We start from the raw sequence: 16,369 nt of genomic DNA, 5'->3' as shown, positions 1-16,369 counted from the left end.
AAACAAACCAACTAGTCAACAGTTTGCAAGGCTGGGGTAGAGATGCATTAAAAAAGGCGAAAACCACATTTCTGGCTGCAAGGAGAATACCAACTCTTGATTATGAAAGACTTGGACATCAACTTGTTTTTGGATATGGGCAAATATTGCAATGCCGACCTTTTCAATAAGGTGGTTGAACGAATGAAAGAGCAAGGCTGTGTTCTCACGGTTCAACAAGTTGAAGGATGCACGTCTGCATGTAAATATTAGTGGAATATTCATTATTCATTAGCCATGTAAATGGCTTAGTAGCAATATTGTCTTTGTCAGAATAAGGGCAAAAAAAGGACTACTTTGTCTATGTAAAGCCAGTGCATGTCTTACTTGAGCTGTCGGTTCAGTTCCTCCACATAGTTCTTCTGATCCAAGATGGTTGCTATCTGGCTATTCCTGTTGGCATGGAAACAGAGATAAAGCAGAGCTGTGTAAGCTGAAAAGCACCATCATGCTGTACATGGGGAGAGACGGGGAAGGGACTGAAAAACACATAAACAGATCAACAGACAAAATCCAGAGAAAAAAAACAACAGCGTACCTCTCTTCACTCCTGTAATCGTCAATGTCATTCTTCAGGTACATGGAGAAGTCGATCACACCAACCTTAAAACAACGAAACAACAAAGACATCAACATGGCAAAAACTCAGTGCTAGGAAGGCAGCAGAAACACTGAGAAGCAGCGTTTGCCGCCGTCACATGGCCTGATGCTGTTTCAGAGGCTTTTCCGCCCCATCGACTCCAGTTAATGTTCAGCGCCTCTCCCAGCGGGCCGACCCGCCACCCCAGTTCTGTGTGTTCTGTGTTTACCTGAGTGTCCAGGTCCTCCCCTTTGACACAGAGGTTGGCGTCGATGACATTTAGCCCCACCAGCAGGCCCACAATCACCGCCCCCTCCTCCTCCAGCATCACGGCTGAATTCTCATAGAAATCACTGGGAAGGAGGACGCAGACATGACAGTGACAAACATTATTTAGAGGATTTAGCTCTATATACAGTGCATTCAGAAAGTATTCAGACCCCCTTCACTTTTTATCACTTTTGTTATGTTGCAGTCTGATGCTACAATCGTTTAAATTCATTTTTTCTCTCATTAATCTACACTCAGTAGTGTGTGTGTACCTGAGCAGGTCTTTTCTGGTGATGAGCAGTCGCAGGTAGTCTGCCAGCCGCTTCTGCATGAGAGCCAGACGCAGCCAAGCCCTGGCCCTGCCCAGCGGAGTCCTGGGAAACACACACACACACACACACACACACACACACACACACACACACACACACACACACACACACACACAGCAAACTCCAGAATTATTGGCATGCTTCATGAAAATGAGCAAAAATGGCTGTAAAAGAAAAGTAAATACTTTTATTATGTTTCATAATATTTTGTTAAGCTTCCTCTTCCTGTAATGTCTGACACAACTGGAAAACTTTTGCTCTCTCTTTCGTTGAACTGCTCCTCCATGCAGAAAATTTCAAGATCCTTGATATTCTGAAGTTTTGCCGTTGTGTCCTACCCTGTTCGTTCGTATTTTACATGTGTGTAGCCTCATTATTTATATCACAATAAAAGAGGAAATACAGTTTCTAGAAACTGAGATGAGTGTAAAAAAAAAAGAATTTTCTCACAGACACTTCTTTGTTTTTATTTAAAGAAATCTGCATTGAATGTGTTGAATTGAATTTGAGCTGAATTTATTAAATATTGTTTAAGGGTGCCACTGATTTTGACCTCTGTGTTTTGGATGTTATGCTGACACCATCCTCCTGTGGTTAGTGTTACTGTGCAGTGACTAAAAATTTTAAATGGTGAGTGTGTGATTAGAAAACTATATAGTAAGACGCATACACAACCTACTGATTCTGCCATAAACATTTTCAAAATGAATTTTTCCAAGGATCTAAATCTTTTGTCGCAGACTACTGAGCTGGAAAACTGGCAGTAGTTTACTCACAATAACCATGTTGTCACAATACAGGCGACTGTGCGATATGCAATACATAATCAGGTATGATACCTCATGACATCTGTAACTGAGGAAGAAACACATACCCTGGAAAAGGCAAAATCATTGTCCAATAAGCAGAAATCAGTTGTGTTTTCAAGTTTTAATCTGCAACATGAACATGGCAGAACAGTTCCAGTTAAAACACCTACAGGCTGGGAACAAATACTCCAGCTAGGAACTCACATATGCATCTGCGCAAAGCAAGTCGAAGTGTATCGATAATGTATAACAAGAGGAAGTATCACAGTGTATTGCGTTACTGATTTATTGTTCCACCCCTAATACCGAGCAAGCTACTCTACGTTTTCCTCAACCAGCATGTTTCATTCAGCCTCACCATCATTTTGGCAACAACACCAAAATTCGGAGGCACATTATGCATTGTCCTATGGCCTACGACTGTTAGGTCCACACTGGCCGTTAGAAAAACAGGCCTCTGCCACACGTCTGTCAGTCTGACTCAGCACCATCAGAGGAAACAGAGAGTCTGTTTGTTCTCCATCTTTAACAGCTGCATTGTTCCTCTTTCTGACAGATCAGACAAAAGCTGCACGTCGCTCAGCTGAATCCCCGGCTCCAGACATTTTACTATTTAGCAACTGATAAAGATTACTGTGGGCCGGGGAGATCAAAGGGCCCGAATGAGGGCCAGCAGGGGTCTGCGCTCCCCCGCAGCCACCAGGGGACACCGCTTCAACTGCAGTCTCTGTTGTTCCTCTCCAGGCTCTGGGCACATTGTTGGAAAACACTGCAGTGTGCAAACCGGCTCAAACAGTTACTATCTGACTTGGTTATTAGATAAACGCCTTGTTTCAGTGTTATTGTTAAAACCAATCTACACAGCAAGCTGCATATGAACTCAGAGCGTTTGTGGTTTAGTGCCAGAGAGACAGAGACAATAGAGAGGGAGGGGTGAGGCAGCAGTGAGAGGGAAGGTGAAGTGAAAGCACATCACGCTCAGGTACTTCCCTCCACTGGTTCACGTCCCATTCTCATGTTGTTCTACTGTGCATGTGTGTGTGTTGGCTCATGTTGCTGCAGTCGTTTCAGTTGTTAAGTTTCCCGTTGTGTGTGCCAAGTGTCAGTTTTGAAAGTGTGTTCGTGTAGAACAGATGAACACCGTTTTACCGTTTTTTTTTTTGTTTTTTTGAGCCTCAGTTTTACTTTCATTTCAGTTAACAAAAATGTTTTCTCACACCTAGTTTTCGTTACTTTGTTAGTTCTTGTTAACGATAATAAACTTGGTGTGTGTGTATGCATGTGTGTGCGCGTTCCTTACTTCAGTCCAGGTAGGTCTCGTACAGAAGCTGAGATCTCTGCTGCTTCGGGACACAGTTTCTCCACCAGCTCCAGAGGACCCCACAGAGACTTATTAAAGCCCAGGAAAGACTTCTTCACTGGTGGCAGGGAGAGGGAGAGAAAAACCGGCTTATTAAAACCTAAAAATGACACCCACATGCTCTCTCTCTCTCTCTCTCTCTCTCTCTCTGCGTCCTACCTCGGAGGCCGTGTTTGAGGCAGTGCTCCATGACGACAAAGAACTGCTGAAGCGGTGGATAGTCGGAGTCCAGAGTTCGTCCGAAGCTCAGAGCCGACTCGATCAGCCCTTTGATGCTGAGCTTGGCCATGTTCAGCAGGTTGGCTCGCTCCATGGCCATCGGGTCTCGCAGGGCTGTGGGAGGAAGAGACAGACACAAATGGTCAAAACGTACAGCAACCACGATGAAGTAGAAGTATGCTAAGGGCCATGTAGGTTTGGATTTTTTTTTTCGCCTTAATAATAAAAACCTTCATTTAAAAACTGCATTTTGTGTTTACTTGTGTTATCTTTGTCTTATATTTAAATTTGTTTGATGATCTGAAACATTTAAGTGTGACAAACCTGCAAAAAAATAAGAAAACAGGGAGGGGGCAAACACTTTTTCACTCAACTGTATATGTCTGGGATAAAGATGATTAGAGGCTGAGTGCATGACATTTCAGTCGGTGTCTCGCAGGGCTGTGGAGAAGACACACACACACACAAACACTAGGGACGTCCTGGTACTAGCGATGTCCTGGTAGCTGATACCAGAGCAAAAACCAAAGTCCCATTCAGCACCAACTCCTTCATTTAAAAACTGTGTATATGCATTAACAAACTTCATACTGCAAGGAAAACCATTTCAGTCCCCCCATCACTATTCCTCATTGGCTGTGTTTACATGCACAGTGGATTTGATTTTGATTTTGGGTCAACCCAGGTCAGTGTCATAACTCAGTTATAATAACTCTGTTATATCTTTACTCTGATTATGAGAAACCTGGTTAAGGTGCCTGGCTCGATTCTACATTAATCATGTTTCTGTGATATGTACACATCATTACTGCTCTTGCTTTGTTTGGTTTTCTTGTCTGCACAAAAGACCCACTAAGGGGCGTCTATAAAATGTGATTTCAATCAATCAGTAAATAAATATTTATTTACTGACTGGAGGGAAAGGAAGGGAATCAACGAGAGCTCCCAATACAATATTTGAGTCAGTTTTCGAGTCATGTATTTTTGTTCTTAATGTTCTACAGTAAGAAAGTCACTTTCTTATGCAATATTATGCAAATTATCACCACATCAGGCCGGGCTAGCTGATGAGTGATAGCCTGAATTATTTGCCTTCAGGCAGTCTTCAGAAAAACATCAAAGAGCTCTGGTGAGTCCACAGTTTCATAAAACAATTGTGTGGATGCCACTTGACCTTCACTGACAGACACATCTCGGTTACAGATGTTAGAAACTAAGATCAAGACTCCAGTGTCATCTTTGTGTGCTCTACTGTCATTGTTTTGGTTGCTGGTTTATACTCGAGCATGCCAGCCCTCAACCACCACATCCATTTTTTATGTACCCAGCAATTGTTGACCATCCTGCATACATAAATTGAAATCCACAATTAGGTCTATTTTAAGGTTTCAAATGAATGACATCTTGAAATCTTATTATCTAAAGATAATAAGATTATCTAAAGATCTTATTATCCAAAGATGATAAGATTCGGTTCAATTTGTGTTCTTCCGTAGTTTAGGAGAGAAAAGGTTATTTTAGGGCAAACAGTACAATATCTTTGACCAAAAAACCTGGATATTGATGTTGTGACAATATTGTAGGGATGACTGCTGGAGCTTTCATGATATATTTACACACATGATTTTTGCTAAACACTCATCAGTCATGTGGATATGATGACCAAGCAGGTAGAGGTAAATATGAAAACAGCTGAAACAGTCTAAGTTCAGAAAATTGCATCCCTTCACCATAGTGCAGCCTTTAAAACCAGGAAAAGACTTATCACACTTTCGCCTTATCATAATATTACAATATCTGAAATCCCAGATATCACCCAGCTCTAGGTTATTTACTTTAAAATGAAACCCAAATGGCTTGAAGAGACTACGTAACTGCATGGCTTGCTAAAACTCACAAAATATAAGAAAACTTGATGAGATTATGGTCTTCATTTACATACAGATAAAAATAAACCTGACAGTGGGCATGAGGATGTGATTAAATTAAATAAAAAAAAACAAAAAAAAACAGTCCAGTAACTGTCAAGTAATAAGGTCCAAGGCTGGTGAAGACAGAGTACAGGACGTCTGACAGGCCCTCAAACCATTCAAAACAGACTTGGTTTTCGATCTCGGGGACCTGTGTATCATCAAACAACCCTGCCGACCTATTAGCCGGGTGAAAGCCTTACAAGCTAATGTCATCACTAAGTAATCTACTCAAGTAGAAAAATGCAGCACCATCCACCCGACAGCAGAAAGCACATACAGCAGCTTTAGAGAGTATTCAGAGCCCTTCACTTTACTGCTTTGTTATCAACTTCATTTAAAATGGATTAACCCTGCTATTCTCTTTGGGGTCACTTTGACCCAATTCACTGCTCAACCTCTCTAAATAAATGATTAACGTTGTTTCTTTGGCTTCATGTTTCATGACTTTTCCTAATTTAATGGGGACAAGTGGAAGTGGGTAAACATAAAATCAATATGATGCTATGATTTCAATATCCTGTACACATTTTGTATGCATCTGTGTTTCTTTGGTGTCAGTTTGACCCCAGGCTGTGTCAGCTGATTAAAACATACCAAAAATATCAACATAACCACACCTGTAGTAGTGTGAGGATCACTGATAGTTAATGTGATGTTTGAGAGTGGAAAACCTGACTCCCACAAGACCTTTGATGTATAAGGGGAGGTGAGTGGGGGAGGTTATGTTTTATTTAAAAGGCTATTTATGTAGTCAACATGACACATAAAGTACCTGACACATAAGCTTGGGTAAATTTTATTATATTCACTTTCTGGAGGTTTAGATTACTGGAGTCAAACTCACCCTAAATGATTAAAAAAATGTTAAAATATTTGAAGATAACAGGAGGGTTAAATCATCAACCAGTGCATGATACCAACGTCTCATTCATTTAAGCACCCAGATCCATTATTCAGGGCTTTGGCACTTTTGGCAGAGATGACAGCATCAGTCTTTTGGGTAGGCCTCTGCCAGTTTTACACACCTGGATGGCTAAACAACAGACGTCTTGTTATGCTGCTGGATTTACACAGTCACTGTCACTTCCACTGGAGCAGCTCCAGGTTCTGCGACTTGGTTGACTTCCTAGATTGTTTAGAAATTTTGATAACACAGTAAAATCACGTCTTAACATGTCTGTTCTAGACCAGTGTCACTGTTGCTCCAGCCACAGCATTAACTGCTTTTTACCAGACGCAAGGCGTGGCATTCAAAGTTTGCACCCCACACATTAAATCTGCCTTGGGCTGTTACTAGTCCTAAGCAACTGTCACTTTAACCTCCAGCATGCTTGTAACTACTCCACATGTTGTTCTCCAGGTTAATATGTAGCCCACAAGCTCCAGAGCAGGATAAAACAAGCTCACGTGAACATGCAGGGACGGTGCCTAGCAATGCCGAGCCTGGCCTTTCTGCCACTTCACTGGCAGAGCAGGCCGACTTGCAGTTTCTTAAAGGTTACATGGGGATCAGGGGCCCTTGGTAATATTGAGCACTGGGAATTCTGGGGATTGATGTCGTCCCTAACAGAGCTGCTGACCTGCCACTCAGAGCCTCTACCTGTACCATGATCTGTCAGACTATTAGGGCCACAGCCACGGATATTAAAAAAGCAGCATCACTGAACAGTGTGGGTCTATTCAAAGCTTTCATTTTGATTCGAGATTCAACAGAGAGACAGGCATTTTCATTCTCACGGATCATTTTCCTACAATTTAGTTTACTGATGCAGAAAATTAAATGACAGTAGAAACTAGCACTGGGAAACAATCAATTTTCTAAACAATGTTTTACCCTTTTTTTATTATTATTACTGAATCGAGTTAAAGTAAAGAGGATATGGTTACCATATAAAACTAGATGTCCTAAGGAATCCGTTAGCATCTCTTGGTATGTCCCCTTGTCCACAACCAAGCATGTCATGCCAGGTTGTTGGCAATGGGACTAAAAATCGCTCCAAAGTCCCTTGACCTCTGACCTCCAGATATCTGAATGAAAATGGGTTGTACGGGCACCCACGGGTCTCCCCTTTGCAGACATGCCCACTTTACCCAATTTCCGTCCGGGGATCAATAAAATATTTCTGATTCTGATTCTTATGCTGATCCCATGCGGTTTGGGGCACAAAGCAAGCAGGCTTTTGCATGTAGTACAAATGTGTTACGTTGGCCTAATGTAAAATGGTGTGTTTCTGCATTCTGGGGCCTAAACATACTGGGGCATAAATTGGGTTTGACTGGAAAGCTGAGACTCTTGAGGATTCAGTGAGCCACATTTGATTCATGTGTGATGATATTAGCTCCCATAGTAACCATTTCATTGTAGTGAGGCCATTTTTAAAAACTTGACATCACTGAATAAAATGACCTATCGTGACCTCTAAGATAATCACAGCTTTATGGAACTTTACATCCACAAACTAGAGGATAATTCAAAAAACAAAAATCGTAATAAATCGAATCGGCAGCCAAGTATCGTGATAGTATCAAATCAGGAAATACACCGCCCCAGTCCTAGAAAACATGATCCAAGTTAAAAAGCAAATAGAAAACAGTCCAAAGGGCTTGTAAAAAACAGCACCCTCCATAATTATCATTAAATTAAAGGACAGAAAACTAGATTTCAGAAAATTAAATACATCTCTTCGCATGCTTCTAGGATTTTATGAAGAGAACTGTTACTGTCACCAGTACCAGCTGATTTTGGAATTTCCTGAATTCGGCTACAGAATTTAGATGTGGATCTATGATGGATATCTCCAAAACAACAGAAATTCTAGCCGTGTGTGTGTGTATGTGTGTGTGTGTGTGTGTGTGTGTGTGTGTGTGTGTGTGTGTGTGTGTGTGGGCATCGCTCCTTGGAGATGTTGGATGGTGAAGAGAGACAGAGAGCGTGTGAGTGTGTGTGTGTGTGAAAGAGAGAGAGAGAGAGAGAGAGAGAGAGAGAGAGAGGCTGAGAGTGAGACTGGCTGACAGGAAAGTATCTGACAGTTTCGACAGCATTAGGCCTCCTCTGCTGTCAAATCCTGCCTCACTCAAAGTTGACTGGCGGGATGATTCTTCGTGAAATCAAGCTAATTTTCAGTACAGCAGTGATGCACACGCAGACTTTAAATATTAAGCTAAGACGCCTCAAGAGCAAGGTGTCCTATTCACAAGATATGAAAGGAGATAAATTATACAGCAGAGTTTGCATCGGTGCATCAGTGCAACATGTGACACTTGGGGACTAAAGCACAGCTACTAGAACTAACAGTATCAGCTGAGCATCACTGTGTGACCATCTGCAGTCTATGAGAAATCAATTAACCACACAGTGGTAGATGTATAAATCAGAATTAGAGATACTGTCTTGGTCCCTGAGGGGAAACTGGGTCAGATGCAGTGGTTCAAATTCTCAAGAGAAGAATGAAATTACAAGAAACACAAAAACATGTGCCTTAAAAACTTGGAAAGAAAAAATACATGTGTGCCTTATGTCTACATATGTGCAGTAATCCTGCTTGTGCATTTAATGATAAAATGTAGTTGTAAAGAAGAAACAGTGTGTGCATTATGTCTATATACGTGCATTAATCCTACAAAGTATTATATCAATAAATCCAGAAATAAGAAATTGAGCATGCATAAAAAAAAAACTCTACCTATATACACCATATCTGCACTTTTGAACAGTTGTGAAGTCCTACAGGTATATATTATTGCAGAATAAAATGGTTAAATAAACAGTAAAATGGTGTAATTAGAGAGAGAGAGAGAGAGAGAGAGAGAGAGAGAGAGAGAGAGAGAGAGAGAGAGAGAGAGAGAGAGAGGTTTATCTACATTTATATTAAATTCCACATGGAAAACTGTAAAGCAAAGACCACCACAACCGTGTAAAATGGGACTGATCACTGCTTTGCTTTATTTAATTCAGTTTACGAGGGCCAGTGATGGGATGGGGTGGGAAAAAAAAACTCAGGAAATCTGTGTGTCATCACGGCTGGATGAGTGCACCGGTCCAGACTTTATCTTACCCGTGAAAAAAAAGAGGACATAATTGGTGTCATGTGCGTTATTAATCAATTAATGATGCTATCCTGTTCTCTGTTACACACTCTTCACCTCCTTAAGACACGATTTACCTTTGACAGTCCACTCCTCGGGCAGGGACGTCCTGTGCTCCGACACTTTGGGCAGGACGTGAATGCTCCCTGAAAATGTCTCGGATGCTTTCCTGGCCAGGGCGAAGATAGGAGCCTGCCATCGCCCGTCTCCTCCTCCTCCTCCTCCACTTCGTACACCGCCGCTAGCTTTCTCTCCCCCGGCACCTTTCTCCTCCTGCAGCCTCAAAATCCCAAACACCTGAGCCTTTTCCTTGTTGCCATCCGCTTCGGCCAGAGCCAAGTCGTGTTCGGCGGGCGATGCCATGTTCAAACTATAATCGATATTGTTGCTCGACGCCAGAAGCAGCAGATTCATACGTTGGGCTAAAGTTAGCACGCTAGCTTTTATGGATAATTCAACCGGGCGACCATCATAGCATAATCACTGTCTGTGATAAAGCTGCCGTTGGCCAAAACAATGACGGAACCCGTGTCAGAAATCAACTCCCACACCGGACGGCAAAACGTAGGCGTCCGTCTACATGTTTTAAATCAGCGGCGACTCCAACGTACCCGTCCGGGAGATGAATATCCGCCATTCATCGCGGTGTTGTTGTAGAGATTTGTTTACAACGAGCACACCTATAGCCGTCACTTGCCTCCTGGTCCCGCTGCACCCCGTCGGGAGGGGCGGTGTCAAAAAGCTCACAAGACCCACAAAGCACTACGTAATGGTTTTAGTGGCAGGAGGGGCGCCGCTCGGCCGCCACCTGCTGGTCGAACCGGAAACTGCACGGCTTCACTAACCTGCGGGCAACTTCCCTGGTGGCAAATGTTGCCCGTTGCGGCAACATTTCTAAAACAGGCAGATTTGTGCGGCGGTGTGTGTGGGCCATTGTAGGGGGAAAAATATATGGAGCAAAAGGAGGGGGTAACATTCAGAGAAAAAAAAAACTAAGAGAATCAATGAGGTTAAAGTAATAAATTTATGAGAAAGAAGTCACAAAATTATGATGAAAAAAATAAAAATTCTGAGATTCATTTATTTATCTATTTATTCATTTATTATTTATTTATTTAGGCAAAGGAACCACATCAGGCTTCACTTTGCAAAGCTGGATCCACCACACACTGCAGACGCTGACGTTTGCTGTGTCGGATTTAGTAACAAGGAAATACTTGTAATTTTAGGATTTCTTATGATAATATTATGATTCTGGGCTAAAGTCATGAGCATGTCCTCGTTACTAAATCTGATAGTATAGAAACAGTTTTTCTGAGTTTTTTCTCATACATTTGTGAGTTTTTTTCTGTTAAATTTACCACTTTAATCTCAGAATTTTCAGGTTTTTGTGACTATATGATCTCAGAGTTTTGTTTTGTTTTTTCATAAATTAACCACTTTAATGTCAGAGAATATCTGAGTTTTTTCTTGGAATATTACCCCCGCTCTCCCAGCTCCATAATTTATTTCCCCTGCAATGCCCCTAATACCCTGTCCTAGGGGATGTGAGTGGGTTACTGCACAAAAATGGCCCTTACTTTGAGTAAAGTGTTGTACTTAGCTTTTTTTTTTTTTTTTTTTTTTTATCCCTAAGGAGAAACTGGTTCACTTGCAGTTGCTCAAACTCTAATTAAATTCTAAACATTAGTGAAATTATCACAAATAGAAAAAGGCATAAGAAATTTTAAAAATTTGCACTAGAAATTTGGGGGAAAAAAGTGCATTATCTATAAATATGTGCATTAATCCAACAAAAATATTACAGCAATGTAGGTTAAGGGTAGTATGATAGATAGATAGATAGATAGATAGATAGATAGATAGATAGATAGATAGATAGATAGATAGATAGATGGATAGAGAAGCACTGTGTTCCTCTATCTGCTCATATGTTCACACACACGAGCCTTTACACATGAATGAAACATGCAAATACATGAATGAACAAAAAGGGAAAACAATAGTCCTTCCTGTGAGGACGGTCATGCCTACTGACTCCCACCAATCCCCGACTGGAGACAGGGAGGAGTGGGAGGACTGTGCTGAAACCGACCAATCACAGGCCTGTGTGGATCAGAGAACCACTGGGCCATGAGGAAGTGACACTGCAGCTGGAGAACTGAGGATCCCTGCACCCGGAGCTGAAGATTAAAGAGGATGTGGACACTGCAGTTTTCAGTGGCAGCCACATTTGCGCCACATGGCCACTGCTAAGCACTGAATTACCACTGATGTATCAATTACAGTGCACAACACATGCAAGTGCAAAATAGTGTTTCAAAAAGTGTTAATTGCACTAAGCTTCAGTTCAGTTGCAATAAAAATTCCTCTTGACATTTCACTTTTTCATTTTACCTTCTCGTCTAAGTGACAGGAGTAAGAGTCAGTAATTAATGGGTCAGTAATTTAAATAGCGATTAGCAGCCTACCTTGGCTGTAGGCTAAGCGCTCCATGCTCTCGCTGTGGGTGATGCCCCAGCGGTGGAGACTCTGAGGCGAGTACATGGTCACTGAAGGCCTCCTCAGTGTCGTGGTGCAGTGAGGATAAAGCAGCAGGAGGATCCCCCAGTCCTTAAGTCTCTCTGGTCTGGTGTGACCTGGCCCAGTTTCTCTGCATGAACTGAGGGAGTGATGATGACACAGGTTGGGCCTGGCTCCTGAACTGCAGCGGACTGGTGCTGTCGTCTTGTCTCGGGTTGAACCGGAGGAAAGAAAAAAGGGTACACAAAGCGAGCTGGCCTTGGCCCTTGAGTCTGCAGCTTTGGTTTGGTCTGGTCTGCTGGCCTGGCGTCAGAAAGAGCAGGGCAGCCTAGATGAACAGAGAAGAGAGACGAAGACCCACTAACACACTTATTTAAGCTTTATTTAACCAGGCAAGTCATTAAGAACAAATTCTTATTTACAGTGGTGGCCGGGCACACATGGGAGACTGGAGAGAGGGAAAAAAGATGCGCATCAATATTATACTATATCACCATACAGGGAATATGATGGCTTTTGGTAGATAAGCTCTTTTCTAATCATACATCTTTACAGAAAATAGGGATGACCTGAGCAAAATCAGTCCTATATTGCCCAATAATTGTCTTTGTTAAAAATGAACAACGTAGGATGTCCTGTTGGATCGGACAGAAAAGGAGCAGATTATATCATTTCAGTATCGGGCATCTGAATGTGGCTCACCACCAATGTAACATGAACCCCCTCTATCTTCTGTTTCCATGTCTGTCTCCATTGTATGAGCTCTAATGTACAATTGCAGCAAAATAAAGAATATATATATGTATCCAGATTCTAAAAAAAAAAAAAAAAATCTTGTTAATACTGACTTGGCCCTCTTGGCACGCATTGTGTAAAAATACACGTACCGAGGCTTAAAAATCCCTCTGTAATCTTGCTTTCCCTCTTCATCTGCATCACTTCGCGACTGAAGTAGATTTAACAGCGGAGAACAAAAAGGGATTATTACTTTCTCTTGGATCCGTTTGGTCAGTTTAATTCATGGGAATCTTTTTTACGCTCAAATTGGGTGACTGTTTAAAGCACATGTCTCTCAACATTGTCTTCATTTCCCCTGAATGGTTAGGGTGGGTACGCGTTTCCATGGAGTTTCAGTATGGCACGGTGTGCAAATGTCATGCACGAGTGATATTTTCAGATAGGCACTTTTGTCCTCAGTAGAAATGGAAACTGATGTTGCAAAAATCAGCCAGTATCTGCATCGCCCTAGAATGTAATGTAAGGTGTAGTCCCTTATCTAGAGTCTAGGTCACAAACATTCATCTCTCTGTGTTTTACATTCCTCTTCACTGACTCATACAGACACCATCCACATATATTCCACAGTATGAGATCCTTAGGAGTTATACAATAAATACATGGGAGATAAATGTTTTTGCCACAAGATCCTTCTTACTGCTATATCAGAAGACACCAGAATGACCTTATTTCCAAATTCCCTTTCTCTTGCCGGATACACAGAATGTATTTGTTTTAAAATTTAAAAAAAAAAGGAGATATGTTTACCTTCTTGTCAAGGAGTAGCCTATGAGGACGGCAGCCTCTACATCAGCACTAATTTGCAAGGCATACGCTGTTTATAGGCGCCTGCGACCCCACCAAAACTGCATGGTGCTGGATCCATTAGAGCCCAGAGCGAGGGGGAACGAGGTGGAGGCTGTGCAGGCAGATGCAGAACAGGGGCCCCGGCCTTTTCTCTCTCTCTCTCTCTCTCTCTCTCCTGTTGTTTTCCCTTGTTCTCGTTCTGTCTCTTCCTCTCGGTTTGCCATGCTGCCTGTCTCTCCCTGCGTGTCACTTTCACTGTATCTCTCTCTCTCTCTCTCTCTCTCTCTCTCTCTCCCTGTTTGTTTCTACTTGCTCCTTTCTCTCTCTCTCTCTCTAATAGCTCAGGGCTGACCGGGGATCATATGACTGCTTTCCTGCAGATCGGTACACTCCCTGGCTGTCTGTACACTGGCTGTGTCCCTGTCTCACTCTGAATGGTCATTCCTCTGATACCCAGTCGGATCAGCAGAGAAACAATCAGGCAGAGAAGATTTATTATTATTTATTTATGCATTTATTTATTATTTGTCAGTCTCTTTCTCTGTTTGCCTCTCTGCTGATCTGACTGTTTTCTGCCCGACTGCCTCTCCTCTCCTCTGTGTCTCTATGAGTGTATGTCTTGATTTGCTGTTTCACTGACTCATTGTTTGTGCCTAACTGTTTCTCCGATTGATTGTGTGGTTCATCGCCTGGCTGCCTGCCTCGCCGCCCGACTGTTTAGCTCCCTGACTGGATCAACAAGACGAGAGAAGTCACTCCTAAACAATCTGCATGCCTCATTGTCTCTCTCTCTCTCTCTCTCTCTCTCTCTTCCGGCATGTTTGTGTGTGTGTGTGTGTGTGTGTGTGTTTGTGGAGAGATGCAGAGTCACCCCGTTACATCTAACCACTGCTGACACAGCGCCCTTTGGAGAAATTAACCCAAAATGACAACAATTTATGACCAGGCATACATCACACTCTGGGTATATGTTTACTTTTGTCTTACAGATTTTGGAGAAAAATGCACCGGCTGAACAATTTTCAAATTCTGCTTTGAGAGGCAGAATATTGATGAAACAGTCTGAAAGTTGCACACTGGAAATAATTCAGATTTTAGCTTTTTGTTATTTTTGGGATGTGTTGATCATCGAAATTCATTGTAATTATTATTTTTTTTATACTGTAATATATTTGCAGCCACTTGTCTAATGAGATCATGTATACTTCATGTGCTTGACTTGAATTTTCTCAACTAAAAGGGGAAAAAAATGCCTTCACCACAGCCTTTATTAACACAGCCAATCCCCTCTCGTCCTGTCTCCCTCTCTCTTTCTCTCCCCCTCTGTGTGTGTGTGTGTCTCTCTCTCCTTCCTGTCGTTGATCTCTGCATCTCTCCGTCCATCTGTCTCCCCCTCTCCCCACCCCGCTGCCCTTCACCCTCTCCAAATTCCATCATCTTTATTCCGAACCTAAACAAACACGGCCGAGCGGCACTGCAAGCTAATAGGCCGGTGTGTGTGTTTGCCACACCGGACAGCCGAACCGTCCAATCAGAGCCGCTGAGCTGCACCCGTTCCACCAATCAGGGAGAGGTGCTGTTTCATTGTAGTAGCCATCCTGTGTCTCTGCGGTTGCTTTGGAGCGGAGGGGGCTTTTCTCGTTCATTCTGATATGCTCATTCATTAATTTTAGTATGACAATTGTTATTATAAGTAGAAATAACATGAATACAAGTATTTAATAGCATGAGTAAATGCTACAAAGAGGGAGGATATAATAACAGAACAAGTCAAAACTTGAAATAGAGTTTATCTGTGTACACTCCAGTGTATTTCACAGCTGTACGGGCACACATAATATGCTCTACTGTGCATTCATATGCTGTACAATAAGTTATACATTTTATAATCACGTGATCATCGTCTCTCACCTCAGATGGCAGGGAGTGTTTTGTTTTGTTGATCCACTGTTGGTCCGTCGGGGCCGGCAGCACTGCAAACTGCAGCCCGGTCCAAAAGGAGATAAGTCTGTGTCCTGGCTGGGTACGGGACTCGATGGCGATGACCCAGATGAAACTGAATGGCGTGGGCTCAGTCTACTTCCTGGCCTGTTGTTGCTGTTAATCCCTGTCCAGTTGTAGCAGTCAGAGACAGACGCAGGGTTCCCAGTGGCTGGAGCTGCTGCTAGTGGCAATGAACAGCTTCCTGTGCAAATCTTCTCAGTGTCTTCTCTTTCATTATCTATCTATCTATCTATCTATCTATCTATCTATCTATCTATCTATCTATCTACCTAATCGAAACAAGCCTCTGTAGTTCTGAAGCAGTTTCATCCCTCCCTGCCGGTATGCTGGTGTAAGCTCTGGAGACATCACCAACAGGAACCACAACCATCGCCCCATACGGCACCCAGTGAGGAGAGGAGGAGGAGGAGGAGGACTGAGAGAGGGGGGAGGGGTTTAGGAGCGCAACACCGCCACAGAGAGATGGGAGCAAACTGAGAAGAGGAGGGAGGAAGAGGGAGAGGGAGAGGGGGGGAGGTGTACAGAGGGGAGTTAGCAGTGCAATTCATCCGGCATAATGAGGAGGAGAGAAAGAGATGTGGTTTGGGATG

At 42.6% G+C, this 16,369-nt stretch overlaps 1 protein-coding gene across 3 annotated transcripts in view; it reads right to left on the bottom strand.

The window, feature by feature from the left end:
* Positions 1-16,151, bottom strand: part of rufy2 (RUN and FYVE domain containing 2) — a 34,270-nt gene extending 18,119 nt beyond the window's left edge. For 2 of the 3 annotated variants that reach the window (XM_030077544.1, XM_030077561.1), the window contains exons 1-7: positions 9,746-10,407; positions 3,550-3,723; positions 3,331-3,448; positions 1,162-1,263; positions 849-972; positions 578-642; positions 367-432 (exon numbers count right to left, since the gene is read on the bottom strand). In XM_030077544.1, the coding sequence (XP_029933404.1) occupies positions 367-432; positions 578-642; positions 849-972; positions 1,162-1,263; positions 3,331-3,448; positions 3,550-3,723; positions 9,746-10,082 (986 nt within the window). In that variant the 5' untranslated portion in view covers positions 10,083-10,407. Of the gene's footprint in view, positions 1-366; positions 433-577; positions 643-848; positions 973-1,161; positions 1,264-3,330; positions 3,449-3,549; positions 3,724-9,745; positions 10,408-12,139; positions 12,520-15,686 lie in introns of those variants that run through there. The other variant, XM_030077552.1, reaches the window with a different exon arrangement.
* Between the last annotated feature and the right edge of the window lie 218 nt (positions 16,152-16,369).

This window comes from Myripristis murdjan, chromosome 3 (genome assembly GCF_902150065.1).
Source record: "Myripristis murdjan chromosome 3, fMyrMur1.1, whole genome shotgun sequence".
NCBI lineage: Eukaryota > Metazoa > Chordata > Actinopteri > Holocentriformes > Holocentridae > Myripristis > Myripristis murdjan.
This window is presented reverse-complemented; position numbering and strand designations above follow the sequence as displayed.